The sequence below is a fragment of the Coregonus clupeaformis genome, chromosome 26 (assembly GCF_020615455.1).
Source record: "Coregonus clupeaformis isolate EN_2021a chromosome 26, ASM2061545v1, whole genome shotgun sequence".
NCBI lineage: Eukaryota > Metazoa > Chordata > Actinopteri > Salmoniformes > Salmonidae > Coregonus > Coregonus clupeaformis.
This window is the reverse complement of record NC_059217.1, coordinates 20,470,037-20,490,086: the sequence shown is the minus strand read 5'-3', so window position 1 is coordinate 20,490,086 and position 20,050 is coordinate 20,470,037. Positions and strand designations below refer to the sequence as shown.

At 43.0% G+C, this 20,050-nt stretch overlaps 1 protein-coding gene and 1 long non-coding RNA gene across 3 annotated transcripts; both read right to left on the bottom strand.

Annotated features, from left to right (window-relative positions):
• Positions 1-7,638: 7,638 nt before the first annotated feature.
• LOC121540303 (vesicle-trafficking protein SEC22b-B) lies at positions 7,639-13,267 on the bottom strand. 2 transcript variants are annotated; one of them, XM_041849075.2, is made up of 6 exons: positions 12,904-13,267; positions 10,913-10,924; positions 10,617-10,726; positions 10,298-10,458; positions 9,566-9,712; positions 7,639-8,585 (listed from the first exon to the last, which is right to left on the bottom strand). In XM_041849075.2, exons 1-6 carry the CDS (start codon positions 12,976-12,978, stop codon positions 8,434-8,436), a joined length of 657 nt encoding a protein of 218 aa, XP_041705009.1. In that variant the 5' UTR covers positions 12,979-13,267; the 3' UTR covers positions 7,639-8,433. The 2 variants fall into 2 exon arrangements, with proteins under 2 accessions (XP_041705009.1, XP_041705010.1); XM_041849076.2 differs by lacking the exon at positions 10,913-10,924 and having other exon boundaries at positions 12,904-13,264.
• A 4,628-nt stretch (positions 13,268-17,895) lies between these two features.
• On the bottom strand, positions 17,896-19,456 carry LOC121539905. The gene is made up of 3 exons (XR_005995421.2): positions 19,271-19,456; positions 18,807-19,077; positions 17,896-18,613 (listed from the first exon to the last, which is right to left on the bottom strand). It is a non-coding gene; the product is annotated as an uncharacterized LOC121539905 (long non-coding RNA).
• Between the last annotated feature and the right edge of the window lie 594 nt (positions 19,457-20,050).

Below are 20,050 nucleotides of genomic sequence, written 5' to 3'. Positions count from 1 at the left end.
TTGCCTGTGAAGCCCTTTTTGTGCAAAGCAATGATGACGGCACGTGTTTGCTTGCAGGTAACCATGGTTAACAGAGGAAGAACAATGATTTCAAGCACCACCCTCCTTTTAAAGCTTCCAGTCTGTTATTCTAACTCAATCAGCATGACAGAGTGATCTCCAGCCTTGTCCTCGTCAACACTCTCACCTGTGTTAACGAGAGAATCACTGACATGATGGCAGCTGGTCCTTTTGTGGCAGGGCTGAAATGCAGTGGAAATGTTTTTTTGGGATGAAGTTCATTTTCATGGCAAAGAGGGACTTTGCAATTAATTGCAATTCATCTGATCACTCTTCATAACATTCTGGAGTATATGCAAATTAAATCATAAAAACTGAGGCAGCAGACTTTGTGAAAATTAATATTTGTGTCATTCTCAAAACTTTTGACCACGACTGTACAGTAGCCGACCATCGAGTGGTAAAGCCTCGCCTCGATCCTCCACTCCTTCTGGCAGCATGGGGACCTCTGGAGTACTAACAGGAGTTGATACTGACATGGAAGGAAAGGAGTTGTATATCACCAGCAGGTCTGGCCACCTGAGGGAAGTCTCAACCACCCCAGATGTCAGCAGTGCCACTGTATTCCTTCTGAAGTCCTTGATAGAATCCGGCAAAGATTATTTCATCTGTCTGATCAGCATACTGGTGATAAGGCTACCATCAAATATTATTTCATCTGTCTGGTCAGCATACTGGTGATAAGGCTACTATCAAAGATTAGGCCGTCAGCCCTAGATGGACCCTCCCAACAGGCAGCAGACATGACAGCTACATCTCAGCATCTCGTCAGACAAGTCCTGTCTGAGTTCTGCTCTGCATCCGGCTGCTCCATGACTCAGGCATATCCCCAGGACCTGCGTACCCACAGCGTGTTCAGGGGTGTAATAAGGACCGGCTGGAAGAATTTGGATTTTATAACGCTTCGACAGAGTTCTGGTAAAATCCATAACTGAGCAGCTGCTGCGGGGATGCAGTGAGGCCTCAAAACCGTCTTCTGCAACTGACCCAGCAGACCAGCCTCTCGTACCACCCGGACCGAGGCTAACGCAGAGATGGAGGCTCAGCAGAAAGGAGGGAGCTTCCTTTGTTTGCCAATGCTCAAACTCAGGATCAACTTCAAGGTACAGCAGACATTTAACAGTTGTTGTGATGTTATTGAAGTGGGGATGATGAAGCTCATTTACTGCATTTCTATACAATTTACAAACTCTAAAATGTTATTTGGAGAACAGCAAAAACAAGCAAAAATGACCTCCACATTGGTTGCTGTAGCTTCATTCACCGATTTACAAACACATAGCCTATACGAATAGCCGCTACACATTAACTCATATTAACTCAGCAACAGGATTAAAACTATAATTTAATACGTACATAGGGATCTGTTAGCAGAAAAAGTATTTTATTAACAAAAGGTAAACCAAAACATTTGCTTAACAGGACGTTTTGCCCTGGGGTGGGGATTTTTTTGTTTTGTTTTAAAGCTAATTTCCTGAAATTCTACACATTTTGCCATGTCAATATGATATCTGAGTGAGAGTGAGGTGAGGGCCCCTGGGCACCAGGGCTGGGGTCAATTAGAATTGAAGGCAGTCAATCAGGAAGTGATTCTAATTTAAAATTCAAAAATGGAAAAAGTTTTGAAATAAATAGCTTCTACTCCTCAGTTTATTGAGAAGCCATTGAAAATAAATGCAGTTTTCACACATTATTATTATTATTTCACACATTTATTTAAGTTTATTTCCTGAATTCAAATTGACCACAGCCCTTCTGGGCACATGCCTTCCGTGCACTGTCGGTAATTCGATCATGATTACTACAAGTTTAGATAGCTGGCTAGACTAACTAGACTAATTTACCAATCTAAATTTTTTTTACTGACATGGGCTAATTGAGTGACTGTCAGTGAGTGGCATAGAGTGCCATGAAAAAGCATTTGCCCCCTTTCTGATTTTCTCTATTTTTGCATATTTTTGATACTGAATGTTATCAGATCTTCAACCAACACCTAATATTAGATAAAGGGAACCTGAGTTTTACAAATAACAAACAAAATGTATACTTATTTTATTTATTTAATTAACAAAGTTATGCAACACCCAATTCCCCTGTGTGAAAAAGTAATTGCCCAATTACACTCACTAACTGGTTTTTGCCACCTTTGGCTGCAATGACTGCAACCAAATGCTTCCTGTAGTGGTTGATCAGTCTCTCACATCGCTGTGGGGGAATTTTGACCCACTCTTGCATACAGAACTGCTTTAACTCAGCCACATTTGTGGGTTTTCAAGCATGAACGGCTCGTTTCAAGTCCTGCCACAACATCTCAATTGGGAATAGGACTTTGACTAGGCCATTCCAAAACTTCAAATGTGTTGCTTTTTAGCCAATTTCATGTATACTTGATTGTGTGTTTTGAATCATTGTCTTGCTGCAGGACCCAGCATCACTTCAGCTTCAGCTCACAGACGGATGGCCTGACATTCTTCTGTAGAATTCTCTGATAGAGCAGAATTCATGGTTCCTTCTATTAAGGCAAGTCGTCCAGGTCATGAGGCAGCAAAGCATCCACAAACCATCACACCACCACCACCACGCTTGACCATTGGTATTTTTACATTTTTTAGATTTTAGTCATTTAGCAGACGCTCTTATCCAGGGCGACTTTCAGTTAGTGAGTGCATACATTTTCATACGGTATGAAGTTCTTAATGTGGAATGCAGTGTTTCGTTTTCGCCAAGCATAATGGGACCCATGTCATCCAAAAAGTTTACTCAAATTTGCCAAAAAGCACCTGGATGATCATCAAGACTCTTGGAGGAATGTTTTATGGACAGATGATTCAAAAGTGTTACTTTTTGGACGACGTGGGTCCCTTTATGCCTGGCGAAAACCAAACACTGCATTAATTTACTCTCTCAAGAGCTCATATGAAGAATATGGGCTGATTCCAGCAATGGAACATACAGTGGGGAAAAAAAGTATTTAGTCAGCCACCAATTGTGCAAGTTCTCCCACTTAAAAAGATGAGAGAGGCCTGTAATTTTCATCATAGGTACACGTCAACTATGACAGACAAAATGAAAAAAAATTTCTCCAGAAAATCACATTGTAGGATTTTTAATGAATTTATTTGCAAATTATGGTGGAAAATAAGTATTTGGTCAATAACAAAAGTTTCTCAATACTTTGTTATATACCCTTTGTGTCAGAAGAACCGATGTGGATGTGGTGGAGGAGTCAGGCGCAGGACACAGAGGTTTCGTCCAACAGACTTTACTAGTCCAAAGTGCAAAAGTACAATACACGACCTCGAACAAAAACAGAGGCGAGGGAATTACGCAAACATGCGTAAACACTAAACAAAACAAACAGAGCGCAAACACGCAGCTCCGAACGACAGGCAGACAACAACACACAATCAAACCAATACAAAACAGGGAACTTATAGGACACGTAATCAGAACACAAACAGACACAGGTGTACAAGACAGACCAAAGCAATCACACCACGAAACATTCAACGGTGGCAGCTAGTACTCGGGGGACGGCGAACGCCAGCCTGCCCGAACCAGGAGGAGGAGCAGTCTCGGCCGAAACCGTGACACTTTGTTGGCAATGACAGAGGTCAAACGTTTTCTGTAAGTCTTCACAAGGTTTTCACACACTGTTGCTGGTATTTTGGCCCATTCCTCCATGCAGATCTCCTCTAGAGCAGTGATGTTTTGGGGCTGTCGCTGGGCAACACGGACTTTCAACTCCCTCCAAAGATTTTCTATGGGGTTGAGATCTGGAGACTGGCTAGGCCACTCCAGGACCTTGAAATGCTTCTTACGAAGCCACTCCTTTGTTGCCCGGGCGGTGTGTTTGGGATCATTGTCATGCTGAAAGACCCAGCCACCTTTCATCTTCAATGCCCTTGCTGATGGAAGGAGGTTTTCACTCAAAATCTCACGATACATGGCCCCATTCATTCTTTCCTTTACACGGATCAGTCGTCCTGGTCCCTTTGCAGAAAAACAGCCCCAAAGCATGATGTTTCCACCCCCATGCTTCACAGTAGGTATGGTGTTCTTTGGATGCATCTCAGCATTCTTTGTCCTCCAAACACGACGAGTTGAGTTTTTACCAAAAAGTTATATTTTGGTTTCATCTGACCATATGACATTCTCCCAATCCTCTTCTGGATCATCCAAATGCACTCTAGCAAACTTCAGACCGGGCCTGGACATGTACTGGCTTAAGCAGGGGACACGTCTGGCACTGCAGGATTTGAGTCCCTGGCAGCATAGTGTGTTACTGATGGTAGGCTTTGTTACTTTGGTCCCAGCTCTCTGCAGGTCATTCACTAGGTCCCCCCGTGTGGTTCTGGGATTTTTGCTCACCGTTCTTGTGATCATTTTGACTCCCACGGGGTGAGATCTTGCGTGGAGCCCCAGATCGAGGGAGATTATCAGTGGTCTTGTATGTCTTCCATTTCCTAATAATTGCTCCCACAGTTGATTTCTTCAAACCAAGCTGCTTACCTATTGAAGATTCAGTCTTCCCAGCCTGGTGCAGGTCTACAATTTTGTTTCTGGTGTCCTTTGACAGCTCTTTGGTCTTGGCCATAGTGGAGTTTGGAGTGTGACTGTTTGAGGTTGTGGACAGGTGTATTTTATACTGATAACAAGTTCAAACAGGTGCCATTAATACAGGTAACGAGTGGAGGACAGAGGAGCCTCTTAAAGAAGAAGTTACAGGTCTGTGAGAGCCAGAAATCTTGCTTGTTTGTAGGTGACCAAATACTTATTTTCCACCATAATTTGCAAATAAATTCATTAAAAATCCTACAATGTGATTTTCTGGAGAAAAAAAATCTCAATTTGTCTGTCATAGTTGACGTGTACCTATGATGAAAATTACAGGCCTCTCTCATCTTTTTAAGTGGGAGAACTTGCACAATTGGTGGCTGACTAAATACTTTTTTCCCCACTGTAGACTAGAATAATGAATACTATAGTGATGACTGCAGGCTGTGTGCTATCAGTTTGAGTCCATTAAGAACCATCGGTATCTGATGTGTCCTTCCTGTGAAGACTCTTGGATATGGTAAGATCTAGTTTGTTGCTACAAGGTCAACCACACACACTTCCCTTGAAGATGTGTGTATGGTGAGAGGTGAAAAGGTTAGCCTGTGCCCTGTGGTTAGCTCTGCACGCTACTGACGCAAGAGACGGAGAAGAAAGCGAGGCATCTCACTCGTTCCTTTATTCTGGTTCATATACAGTCAATGAACTAAGCAGACCAGTCCGAGCTGCTAATGCATTGGTGCCTATGGGAGAGCCACCCTTTAAGCAGACCGGAACTGTGAGCATTTTTTTCATTGGTAAATGGCCTGAGTGGGACATCTTCATTTATCCAAAACCATCTTTGCTGACGCTTCCCTCTGCTGATTCTCATTTCTGCTATGCCCACTTCCTGTTCAAACTATGTCAGCAGAAACAGGCTGCAGTACTTTCTAAATGTATGTAGTGCATTTAGTGTTTTTTTTCTACCCCAGAAGCAGCAGTCTATATTTTCCTGCCATTACTACCCTTTGATTTTGTGCAGCAAACGTCTTTGCCGCAACAGTGTTTCAAGTTGCAAGAGTTTGCCATTTTCACTTGCAAGATTATCATAAGCAAAGGGCACCAGCTGCTGGCTGGGATAGGTCTAGCTTGAAGAGCTGCTGTATGAACCAGGAGGCCTACCAGTCGTTGGTCCTTTTAAACAAACATAACAATTTGAATGCATCACCTCACTATAAGCCCCTTATTTTGAAAACTGAGCTGTTGACACATCTTCCTCTTACGCATTTAGAGGTCTGACTTTGACCTGGTGGTATGTAAGGACCACCACTGGCTATGTGTCCAAAGTTCATGAACAAGCACAGCACAGGGCAGGAATACAACAGTTTCTATTAGTACTGTATAGTATGTATATCAGTGGAGGCTGCTGAGTGGAGGACGGCTCGTAATAATGGCTGGAATGGAGTCAATGGAATGGTATCAACCATTATTATCTTATTGGCAGACTAAATAGCCTTGGTTTCTCTAATGACTGCCTCACCTGGTTCACCAACTACTTCTCAGATAGAGTTCAATGTGTCAAATCGGAGGGCCTGTTGTCTGGACCTCTGGCCGTCTCTATGGGGGTGCCACAGGGTTCAATTCTCGGGCCGACTCTATTCTCTGTGTATATCAATTATGTTGCTCTTGCTGCTGGTGAAACTCGGATCCACGTCTATGCGGACGACACCATTTTGTATACATCTGGCCCTTCATTGGACACTGTGTTAACAAACCTCCAAACGAGCTTCAACGCCATACAACACTCCTTCCGTAGCCTCCAACTGCTCTTAAACACTAGTAAAACTAAATGCATGCTCTTCAACCAAACGCCGCTTGCACCCGCCCACCCGACTAGAATCACTACTCTCGGCGGGTCTGACCTAGAGTATGTGGACAACTACAAATACCTAGGTGTCTGGTTAGACTGTAAACTCTCCTTCCAGACTCACATTAAGCCTCTCCAATCCAAAGTTAGATCTAGAATTGGCTTCCTATTTCGCAACAAAGCCTCCTTCACTCATGCTGCCAAACATGCCCTCGTAAAACTGACTATCCTACCGATCCTTCGGCGATGTAATTTACAAAATAGCCTCCAACACTCTACTCAGCAAATTGGATGTAGTCTATCACAGTGCCATCCGTTTTGGCACCAAAGCCCCATATACTACCCACCATTGTGATCTGTACGCTCTTGTTGGCTGGCCCTCACTACATATTCAACGCCAAACCCACTGGCTCCAGGTCATCTATAAATCACTGCTAGGCAAATCCCTGTCTTATCTTAGCTCACTGGTCACCATAGCAACACCCACCCATAGTCTGCGCTCCAGCAGGTATATCTCACTAGTCATCCCCAAAGCCAACACCTCCTTTGGCCGCCATTCCTTCCAGTTCTCTGCTGCCAATGACTGGAACGAACTGCAAAAATCTCTGAAGCTGGAGACTCTTATCTCCCTCACTAACTTTTAGCGTCAGTTGTCAGAGCAGCTTACCGATCACTGCACCTGTACACAGCCATTCTGAAATTAGCCCACCCAACTACCTCATCCCCATATTGTTATTTATTTTGCTAATTTGCACCCCAGTATCTCTATTTGCACATCATCTTTCGCACATCTATCATTCCAGTGTTAATACGAAATTGTAACTATTTTGCACTATGGCCTATTTATTGCCTTACCTCCATAACTTACTACATTCGCACACACTGTATATATATTTTCTGTTTGTATTTTTGACTTTATGTTTTGTTTACCCCATATGTAACTCTGTGTTGTTGTTTTTATCGCACTGCTTTGCTTTATCTTGGCCAGGTCGCAGTTGTAAATGAGAACTTGTTCTCAACTGGCTTACCTGGTTAAAGAAAGGTTAAAGAAAAAATGAAAAATAAATGAACTCCATTCCAGCCATTATTATGAGCCGTCCTCCCCTCAGCAGCCTCCACTTATGTATATTGATCCAGATTTGTGAGCAAGTTTGAATTCTCCAGTAGAAATCAAATACTTTTGTGCAAATCACTTTATTCATAGTAGATGAAACAGTTAAGTTGAAATTCATTAACCCTGACACAATTAGCATAAGCCAGCTATCATTCTCATCTAGATAAAAATATTTTTCACATCTAGCCTTCACTTGTGTAAACCTTTTACAAAATAAAAGAAATGAACCCTTTAGACGTCATCCAATGAATATGTCTGGTGTAAAACTGGTCCACTCACTCAGTGTGGAGATGAAGGTGAATGAGAAATATTATTTCTGCAGCCAATACCACAGGTAATGTGATTGATCACCACAGTATAGCAGGTTAACATTTAAGAAATCTCCACCAAACCACTATACCAACATAATAATAGTAGTGTTATTAAATGCCAAAGCCCTTATGATGTCCTCTGGGTAAATAGAATTATGTAGATTTTTTCTGTACTGCTATACAGTATACACGATTAAATCGATAAGAGAAGAGTTGTTATCATACAGGTTTTGGTAACACACACTCGCACACAGGAAAATACAATTTCCTCTGTCACACGCAATACAAGCACTCACACTCTTTCAACTCCAAGGCATAACCACTACAGGATGACTGTGTAATTGTTAATAAAACATAACATTTGTAATTACATGATAGATCTATGGACAGACAGTTGGAAAAATAACATGCGGTGTCGGTGTGTGTCTACTTCAACAGTCTTGTGTTAAAAGGAGGGATCCCATATTGGATGGAATGTGAGACCACAGCTAAACTTCTATCAGCTCTTCTTCTCCAACCCCTCCTGTCTCCTCTCCTCTCCTCTCTCAGAGCCACCAGAAGCGGACGTAGACAATGAGCATAAGGAAGACCCCTCCGGCGGCCAGCTTAGCGTAGGTGGAGCGAGTGTTCAGGTACTTGGCATCACTTCTGTACTTCTTTGACAGGCTGGACAGATTACTGGCCTTGGAGTCCAGAGCTGGATGTGATGTGAGTGGATTCAGGTGAGCAAAGAGAGGGAACAGAAACCAGAACAAATCCTCATTTAACACAAGTGAGAATGGCATCTGCTTCCTCTTGTGACTTAAGCACTATTCTTTATTGTCAGAGCTTGACAAACAGTATGCAGCTGAGAAGTGGCAATCCCTTTTATTAGTTAATCTAGTGAATTCTACCCAACATAATTTACATTTTAACAATGTGTTTTGCTGCAATGATGTGCATTCATGCTAATTCATGCAATAAGCCCTGCCCAAGTTAGACATCAGAGAATCATAGATAAAGGTTTGTGTAATAGAGGTGTTTCAGTTATACATCGAGGACCTACATCAGCCATACTCAACTGGCGGACCACGGTCCGGATCCGGACACAGAACAGGGTCAATACGGACCACGAACCAACTTACTGCTGTTGAGAGTTATAATAGTATAATGCACAAGGTGCAATTTTGAAATTTGGTAGTGCATGGGAAGTTTTCCTCTTGTTATGTCATTCACTGACAGACCTTAGATAGTAGGGTTGGGCAGTATCAAGATTGTCATACCTTCATTCCGTTCCTGTACCATACTGCGGTATATGCCAAGGGGCACTATTTCTTTCCACAAAAAAATAAAACGTAATAATAATAATTGACAAACAAAACACATTTAGGCAGCAGGGAACTTGATCCAGGAGTGGATTGATGGTCTCTGCTGTTACAAATAAGTTTGATCTTGCAAGTTAGCAAACTTCGGTTGTCTTCGACAACAAGAGGGGTGTGAACATTTTGAACAGTTTTGAAACTGATGGGTTGCGCGGTGGGGATTGTTACTATGCCGATAAATAACAATATCCATCCGGACCTTTGCCACTTAGGAAATTTGTGTACCAGACCTTCTCCAATAGTAGTTGACTACCCCTGACCTACATTATCCATTATCACTGTAAATCTATGAGAAGGACGAGTAAACAGACATTACCAGACAAGGCCTCCCCTCGTTGCAACACTTCCTCAATGTTGGCCACCATGATCCTCTGGACATCCTGCAGCTCTGTGTTGATGCTGCCCAGGTTCCTACGGGCTCGGCTGTCTATGTACGACTTCTTGGTCTTCTGAATGTAGGTGTCTGTCGACAGAGAGGAAAACGTTGCAGGATTTTATGGCATATTTTTTTATAATTTCATGCTAGGGTTTCCTATTAAAGGTCCATTGCAGTCAAAAACATGATTTTCCTGTGTTTTACATATATATCCACACTACGAGGTTGGAATACTACTGTACAATTCAGAAAAGTATGATAATGCCATTTTAGTGTACGAGCTGTTTGAAAAGACTGCCTGAAATGTCCGCCTGTTGTGGTGGGATGCAGTTTTGGCCTGCCTGGTGACATCACCAGGTGGTAAATTAGTTAATAGACCAATAAGAAAGAGAGTTCCAAACCTCTCTGCCAATAACAGCTAGTTTAGATTTTTCCCCTCCCAACTCAGACCACCTCCAGACAGTCCAAGCAAAATCCTTGCTTGAGAAATTGCTCTTTGCTAAGAAGCCATTTTAGTTTATTTTTGACAATTTTAATTGAAAACAGAATAAGGTCGTTAATTGTTACCCAGAAATAATTTTATATTGAGATAAAAACGGCTGCATTGGACCTTTAAACAACGTTGGGTTGTTAGTAGGGATTCTAATGATAATATATTTTATTTAATCTCACCAAACTCAATGAAGGAGTACGGTCGAGACACAGTGGGGACTTTCTTCCCGTGCTGTTCATGGAACTCTGCCTGCAGGTCTTCCAGGTAAGCAAAGGCAAGTTTTTTGGGAAAGCTTGCTTCAGACAGCACTAGGTAGACTACTCCTTTTTCTATGACGTAGCTGTTGGGAGAAACATAAGGGAAACATGAGAGTCAGTGTCTGAGACACATAAAGGTCAGTGGATACCTGCATATTAGTGCATGTCATTACATTTAAGAATGGTGTGTTAATTGTGATTTGCGAGTGTGGCGTCTTTCCCCTAACTGGTTTGAACTCACTGGAAGGACATGGAGCCAGCCTCTAATGTGCAACGTGTGGGACTCTGGTCATTGAGTTTCCTAAACAGCTGTTTAGCTTGGCTCTGGTACTGTTGCAGGTCTCGACCCAACTAAACACAGGACAGAGCAAGATTAAACAACCAAGCAGATTTAAGAGGACACTGAACCAATGATTGGGATCAATATAAATGTTATTGACAAAGAAGCGGATGGTCTGGGTATGGTAAACACAGTAACACACAGGTACAATATGTATGATGTCCAAGCATTGGTTACAGTGCAGAGAAGAGACCAACCTTCTCACTTCCCTTTGGGAGAGCAGATAGGAAAGCAAGGGAAACGTGTTAAAGTTCATCAAGCAGGTGGCAAGACTCATATGTAGCCTACTGCAACTCATAAATACTACACGTCCTAGAAATACATTGCTGCCTGATTCACTACAACTATAAGAAAGTTACAAGGATGAATTCAGTTTTTGATGAACAATTGTACACGGGAGTACAGTAGACCATCACGAATTGCAAATTAACTAAAGGGAGCAGAATTTACTCAATGGACTTAGCGATTTGATTAACCAGAGGAGATACATTTTATATTTTCGTCATTTAGCAGATGCTCTAATCCAGAGCGACTTACAAGTTGGATACAGATACAGTATCACAACATCATTCAGCATAGTATACAAATGGCTGTTCTGCATTGAGCATTGGTCTTTGACTCATTAGTAGCTACACTACATTGCCAAAAGTATGTGGACACCTGCTCGTCGAACATCTCATTCCAAAATCATGGGCATTAATATGGAGTTGGTCCCCCCTTTGCTGGTATAACAGCCTCCACTCTTCTGGGAAGGCTTTCCACTAGATGTTGGAACATTGCTTCCATTCTGCTACAAGAGCATTATTGAGATCGGGCACTGATTCTGGGCGATTAGGCCTGGCTCGCAGTCAGCGTTACAATTCATCCCAAAGGTGTTCGGTGGGGTTGAGGTCAGGGCTCTGTGCAGGCCAGTCAAGTTCTTCCACACCGATCACGACAAACCATTTCTGTATGGACCTCGCTTTGTGCACTGGGGCATTGTCATGCTGAAACAGGAAAGGGCCTTCCCCAAACTGTTGCCACAAATTTGGAAGCACAGAATCGTCTAGAATGTCATTGTAGGCTGTAGCGTTAAGATTTCCCGTCACTGGAACTAAGGGGCTTAGCCTGAACCATGAAAAACAGCCCCAGACCATTATTCCTCCCCCACCAAACTTTACAGTTGGCACTATGCATTGGGGCAGGTAGCGTTCTCAAGGCATCCACCAAACCCATATTCGTCCGGCGGACTGCCAGATGGTGAAGCGTGATTCATCACTCCAGAGAACACGTTTTCACTGCTCCAGAGTCCAACGGTGGTGAGCTTTACACCACTCCAGCCGACGCTTGGCATTGCGGATGGTGATCTTAGGCTTGTGTGCAGCTGCTCGGCAATGGAAACCATTTCATGAAGCTCCCGACAAACAGTTATTGTGCTGACATTGCTTCCAGAGGCAGTTTGGAACTCTGTAGTGAGTGTTACAACCGAGTACAGACGATTTTTACGCGGTTCAACACTTGGCAGTCCCGTTCTGTGATCTTGTGTGGCCTACAATTTCACGGCTTAGCCGTTGTTGCTCCTAGACGTTTCCACTTCACAATAACAGCGCTTACAGTTGACCGGGGCAGCTCTAGAGCAGAAATTAGACTTGTTGGAAAGGTGACATCATATAACGGTGCCATGTTGAAAGTCACTGACCTCTTCAGTAAGGCCATTCTACTATCAATGTTTGTCTATGGAGATCGCATGGCTGTGTGCTCGATTTTATACACCTGTCAGCAACGTGTGGGCTGAAATAGCCGAATTCACTAATTTGAAGGGGTGTCCACATACACTATATATACAAAAATATCTCTTCCTCTAGCTACTTCACATAAACTGATTAAATCTGGCCATTTTGATTAGATGCCTGTTAGTCTGACAGCTGGAATAAATCCATCTGGATTTCAATGATAGACACAATTATCAATGATAGACACAATCAAACAACTAGCTAGCAAACTAGCTAATAATATGGTTTTATTATGAAGTAGGCTTGCATAGATAGACACCGCATAGATGATAAGATACATATTGTACACGTAGCTAGCTAGCAAGCTATCTGACAAGCTATTTGCCAATAGTTCGACAGCTAGCTTGAATTGCTAGTGTTAGCTATCTAGTTTGGATAGCTATCTGACATTGACAGGGAAAACCATCAATATGAACCTGTTCGTCCTCTTGCATTGATGCGGCCAGCGGCAGTCCATCCGCCAACCGAGCGATCATTGTCAGCAGCACCATTTCGGGATTGAAATGTGTTATTCTCAACCTGGCAGTGATAGCCACAGTGTGAAAGCTACTGTAAATTATGACAGGCAGCAGCCAGATTGACAAAGGTCTGTGTTATCCGGGATCCTTGGGACGTCCCTACCCCCATTGAAGATGACATTTAAAATGGTTAGGTAATGTTAGGGTTAGGGTAGGGTTTAAGATTAGGTTTAGGTTGAGGGTATGGATGTCCCAAGAATCCCGGATAGTATTAACCGATTGACAACACAACATTTCGGACGGGTTGTCACTAGTTACCACATGTAAACAAAAATGAGCTTTTTGGTCTTAATTCAAGTTAAGGGTTAGGCATAAGGTTAGCAGTGTGGTTAGGGTTAAAATCAGATTTTAAGAAGATAAATTGTAGAAATAGGCGGGGTTTAGCCATAGTCATAACTTTGTGGCTGTGGTAACTAGTGACAACCCTCCGGACGCGCTGAGCTGGCCGGAAATGCTCGTTCTTTGGGTGTGTCACTCAAATCTCTGACTATCCATCCCAGACAGGAGTGTCTCACAAAGGTTCCGTGTTACTCCCGTATTACTCCCTCACATTATAATAAGAGAGGAAGAGGCGAAGCGGGAGGGCTAACTACGCCAACAATCTGTCTTCTCCAGCAGGTGGCGTTGTTTCATTTATTTCGCTCACCAAGCGAGGAGTTTTGTATGGTGGTCAATGAGTGTCGAATTTGGTCAACAAAAATGTAATGGATTATTTCCTACATAAGGTTTATTTGATTGAATACAAGTTTCGTAGTGCTTACATTATTATGAGTGTACTGTGATATGTTGGACACGTGATATCCTGGCAACTTTGAGAAAAATCACTTTATATCGGAGTTGTCTCGCCATGGCTATGCATATTCATGACATGAGGCTAGTAGCATAGCATCTCTCCCCATTGAATAAAGGCGGTTGACGTCAACACCCCTCATCGAATATTCAAAAATTATTAAAATAACGAGATGTATCCACCAATCCAAAGAAAATGGAAGTCAAACGTTCAGGCTGCTGCACAGACACTATGGAGGCTCTAGTCTAGAGCGCTCTGCATTTTTTAAACTCTAAATGGTTAAATGAGTGAGAAATAGATGTAATTGTTGTAATAGTTTGTGAGTGGGCAACATAAACTATCATGTTAAACTGACATGTTAAATTATTTTGACATTCACTATTTTATATTGCACTCATTTCCCTAATGTGGACAGTTTACATAAGCTTGCATTTTCACCCCATAAAATTGAGTGGAATTACACATCCCCTTGACTTTTTCCACATTTTGTTACGTTACAGCCTTATTCTAAAATGGATTAAGTAGTTTTTTCCACTCATCAATCTACACCCAATATCCCATAATGACAAAGCAAAAACAGATTTTTAGAAAATATGGGAATATCAGATTTACTTAAGTACTCAGACCCTTTACTCAGTACTTTGTTGAAGCACCTTTGGCAGTGATTACAGCCTTGATTCTTCTTGGGTATGATGCTACAAGCTTGGCACACCTGCATTTGGGGAATTTCCCCCATTCTTGTCTGCAGATCCTCTCAAGCTCTGTCAGGTTAGATGGGGAGCGTCGCTGCACAGCTATTTTCAGGTCTCTCCAGAGATGTTCGATCGGGTTCAAATCCGGGCTCTGGCTGGGCCACTCAAGGACATTCAGAGACTTGTCCCAAAGCAACTCCTGCGTTGAACGGAGCAAAGTACGGAGAGAGCCACTCCTCTCTCTGTACTTTGCTCCGCTCATCTTTCCCTCGATCCTGACTAGTCTCCCAGTCCCTGAAAAACATCCCTACAGCATGATGATGCCACCTCCATGCTTCACGGTTGGGATGGTGTTCTTGGGGTTGTACTCATCCTTCTTCTTCCTCCAAACACGGCGAGTGGAGTTTAGACCAAAAGCTCAATTTTTGTCTCATCAGACCACATGATCTTCTCCCCATTCCTCCTCTGGATCATCCAGATGGTCATTGGCAAACTTCAGACGGGCCTGGACATGCGCTGGCTTGAGCAGGGGGACCTTGCGTGCGCTGCAGGATTTTAATCCATGACGGCGTAGTGTGTTACTAATGGTTTTCTTTGAGACTGTGGTCCCAGCTCTCTTCAGGTCATTGACCAGGTCCTGCCGTGTAGTTCTGGGCTGATCCCTCACCTTCCTCATGATCATTGATGCCCCACGAGGTTAGATCTTGCATGGAGCCCCAGACCAAGGGTGATTGACCGTCATCTTGAACTTCTTCCATTTTCTAATAATTGCGCAAACAGTTGTTGCCTTCTCACCAAGCTGCTTGCCTATTGTCCTGTAGCCCATCCCAGCCTTGTGCATGTCTACAATTTTATCCCTGATGTCTTTACACAGCTCTCTGGTCTTGGCCATTGTGGAGAGGTTGGAGTCTGTTTGATTGAGTGTGTGGACAGGTGTCTTTTATACAGGTAACGAGTTCAAACAGGTGCAGTTAATACAGGTAATGAGTGGAGAACAGGAGGGCTTCTTAAAGAAAAACTAACAGGTCTGTGAGAGCCGGAATTCTTACTGGTTGGTAGGTGATCAAATACTTATGTCATGCAATAAAATGCAAATTAATTACTTAAAAATCATACAATGTGATTTTCTGGATTTTTGTTTTAGATTCTGTCTCTCACAGTTGGAGTGTACATATGATAAATATTACAGACCTCTACATGCTTTGTAAGTAGGAAAACCTGCTAAATCGGCAGTGTATCAAATACTTGTTCTCCCCACTGTAGGTGTCTCGTCATTATATCCAAATCTCTGTTATAATCGAATAAAGTAACCTCCGGGATGAAATAAATGTACCAGTATGCAATACAAGTCACAAAACATGTCATAAAAAAAAAATGAAAGAAAATAAAAAATAAAATAAAAACTTGGATCAATTATTTCCTTTAGTATGAAAATATGCACTGAAATACAGGATATCGAGTTATCTACTACTGGCTGGCACAGTATTCCTCCCAAACCATTATCAACTACAGTGGGGGAAAAAGTATTTAGTCAGCCACCAATTGTGCATGTTCTCCCACTTAAAAAGATGAGAGGCCTGTAGTTTTCATCATAGGTACACGTCAACTATGACAGACAAAATGAGATTTTTTTTCTCCAGAAAATCACATTGTAGGATTTTTAATGAATTTATTTGCAAATTATGGTGGAAAATAAGTATTTGGTCACCTACAAACAAGCAAGATTTCTGGCTCTCACAGACCTGTAACTTCTTCTTTAAGAGGCTCCTCTGTCCTCCACTCGTTACCTGTATTAATGGCACCTGTTTGAACTTGTTATCAGTATAAAAGACACCTGTCCACAACCTCAAACAGTCACACTCCAAACTCCACTATGGCCAAGACCAAAGAGCTGTCAAAGGACACCAGAAACAAAATTGTAGACCTGCACCAGGCTGGGAAGACAATCTTCAATAGGTAAGCAGCTTGGTTTGAAGAAATCAACTGTGGGAGCAATTATTAGGAAATGGAAGACATACAAGACCACTGATAATCTCCCTCGATCTGGGGCTCCACGCAAGATCTCACCCCGTGGGGTCAAAATGATCACAAGAACGGTGAGCAAAAATCCCAGAACCACACAGGGGAACCACCTAGTGAATGACCTGCAGAGAGCTGGGACCAAAGTAACAAAGCCTACCATCAGTAACACACTACGCCGCCAGGGACTCAAATCCTGCAGTGCCAGACGTGTCCCCCTGCTTAATGTCCAGGCCTGTCTGAAGTTTGCTAGAGTGCATTTGGATGATCCATAAGAGGATTGGGAGAATGTCATATGGTCAGATGAAACCAAAATATAACTTTTTGGTAAAAACTCAACTCGTCGTGTTTGGAGGACAAAGAATGCTGAGTTGCATCCAAAGAACACCATACCTACTGTGAAGCATGGGGGTGGAAACATCATGCTTTGGGGCTGTTTTTCTGCAAAGGGACCAAGACGACTGATCCGTGTAAAGGAAAGAATAAATGGGGCCATGTATCGTGAGATTTTGAGTGAAAACCTCCTTCCATCAGCAAGGGCATTGAAGACGAAACGTGGCTGGGTCTTTCAGCATGACAATGATCCCAAACACACCGCCCGGGCAACGAAGGAGTGGCTTCGTAGAAGCATTTCAAGGTCCTGGAGTGGCCTAGCCAGTCTCCAGATCTCAACCCCATAGAAAATCTTTGGAGGGAGTTGAAAGTCCGTGTTGCCCAGCGACAGCCCCAAAACATCACTGCTCTAGAGGAGATCTGCATGGAGGAATGGGCCAAAATACCAGCAACCGTGTGTGAAAACCTTGTGAAGACTTACAGAAAACGTTTGACCTGTGTCATTGCCAACAAAGGGTATATAACAAAGTATTGAGAAACTTTTGTTATTGACCAAATACTTATTTTCCACCATAATTTGCAAATAAATTCATTAAAAATCCTACAATGTGATTTTCTGGAAAAAATATTTTAAGTGGGAGAACTTGCACAATTGGTGGCTGACTAAATACTTTTTTCCCCCACTGTATGTATTGGAATTTGGTTCAATGGTTTTAGGTACATATAGGCTACGTTGCTAAAAAAAAAGCAATTGCTGACATGGTTCCAGAAATAAAAACTGTAGTCTTAGTGTGTGACTTATAATGCATATACAATTGCCCATGTAGTCCATCAGCTATTAACAGTGGTGTAAAGTACTTAAGTAAAAAATACTTTTAAGCACTACTTTAGTAGTAGGCTATCCGTCAATAAAAAAAACTAGAAAGTTGTGCCGTTTGGTTTGTTTAATATAAGGAATTTGAAATGATTTATACTTTTACTTTTGATACATAAGTACATTTTAGCAATTCCATTTACTTTTGATACTTCAGTATATTTAAAACCAAATACGTTTGACTTTTACTCAAGTAGTACTTTGACTTGAGTCATTTTCTTTTAAGGTATCTTTACTTTTACTAAAGGATGACAATTGAGTACCTTTCCCACCACTGGCTATTAACTGGTGGAGTCCTGTTGGCTGAGTCCAGCTCTGTGTCAGGTCCTGGCACTTTCCTTTTCTCTGTCCACCCCTTCTCTTTTAGTTATCTTTGCCTGTCCTACCATCTCCCTTTGCTGCCTAAGCAGTGCCAAACCCTGCACACACTGGTACCGGTGGCAACAAGCCCCTGGACTACCATCCCCGCTCTCCACATGGTGGACTTGCTGGCCAGGAGGACAGGTCGGGGGTGCCAAGTTGCATTTCTCAAAGTTGCAGATACCTGGCACCAGGGGGCAGCATTGGCCAGGAGGAATGTAGGGCTCAGTCGGGAAGAAATAAGCAGGACAGTTCACATTGCTGCGGCATGCTCTCTCAGACAGGCATATGGAGAGAAGAGAGATTCATGTACAGACATTCATGTTGAGTTTTTGAACACCTTTGCAAAATGTAGTTCTACTCTACTGTGTTGCAACAGTTGGTTGTGATCTTTTGTCACATAGAAGATTTTCACAGGTGTCTTCAGAGAGTAATGGTATGGGTGAGTAACAGCTCCTCTCCATACATACACACACTGGTTTCCCTGCAGCTCACAGCCCCATTCCACACCTTTCTTCATCTCACTCCAGAGCTCATGCCCTGGAAAACAGTCAACTTTCAAATCACATGCCTACCACTCCAAAGGCACATACAGCTAGCTGGTGCTTATTCTTCAAAGCATTGAAAAGCTACAGTACTTTCCAACAATATCAGTGTGTGTTTCTGTGTGTGTGTGTGTGTGTGTGTGCATGCGTCACACGTATACATGGGTGCCTAAGTCTAAACAACTCACCTCTCATTGTTTTGAGACATTGGTCCAGACTGTGGTAAGTCTGTAGGGAGTAGCAGTCACAGGCCCCAGACCTGATGTTGCAGCCCCACACCCAGGGGCACAGGGCTGTGTCCAGTAAACAGGGAGGTCTCTGTCACAGTAACCTTTCTCCCAGTGGGGGCCTCCACACACCTGCCCCCTCTGACAGGCACACTGTGGGCAGCAGCCACACTGCACAACACGCCTGGCACAGGGACACTTCACCCCAGAGCACAGCCTGGGACAAGGGAAGCTATGGAAGATAGAGACAATATGGATGAAATGTAACACACACTCTACAATCAGTTATAATACTGTCACACCAATTTTTGTAATATCCAAAGCAGAGTTCAATAATGGACACAACAATTGATTTAACGCAGCTTTTCAGATCCTCATGTAAAAAGAACACAGAATATAGGTATTGGAAAAGGGTTGAGACTCACGGCTGCAGACTCTAGCGATGGGTGTTTCCTCCTTGTCAGCGGGCTTCACGGACACACGTGAGGTTGGTGTGCTAAATGACTCAAATGTACATTTGTCAGACTGGCCCTCCACACGCTTCCCCCTTATCTAGAACAGTGTTTCCCAAACTCGGTCCTGGGGACCCCAAGGGGTGCACGTTTTGGTTTTTGCCCTAGAACTACACAGCCGATTCAAATAATTAAAGCTTAATGATGAGGTGATTATTTAAATCAGCTGTGTAGATCTTGGGCAAAAAAACAAAACGTGCACCCCTTGGGGTCGCCAGGACCGAGTTTGGGAAACACTGATCTAGAACAACCTGCCCCTACAGCTGTGAGGGGATACACCCCAACAGGAACACCAATAGCCCAAGATAAACCAAAGCCTTCAGTTCCTCTGCGAGAGACTTCTGAACATCATGTGTTCCTCCTCCCACTGTCCTTCAGATTCCTGACCAACCATTTCTGCTGATCCCAGCCAAAACCACACACCGCTCTCCCCTTCGCTCATTCCCTCCGGCTCTGTCTGTCCCGGTCTCTCCAGTACACACATCATTAGATTCCACAACAGCTATCCACAACAGCTTCCGCACAAATAAAAAGCCATACCCAAAGTTTTATCCTGTCCAAAAGTTGATACTGTTATTGAATAAAAGGGCTTGCTTGGCTCCATTCACATCAGATAGTGAAAGTGAGTGTGAGCATGGCTGGAATGTGTAGTATAGTCAGAGGATAAGGATGGGGTCAGGCGAGTAGTGGGGG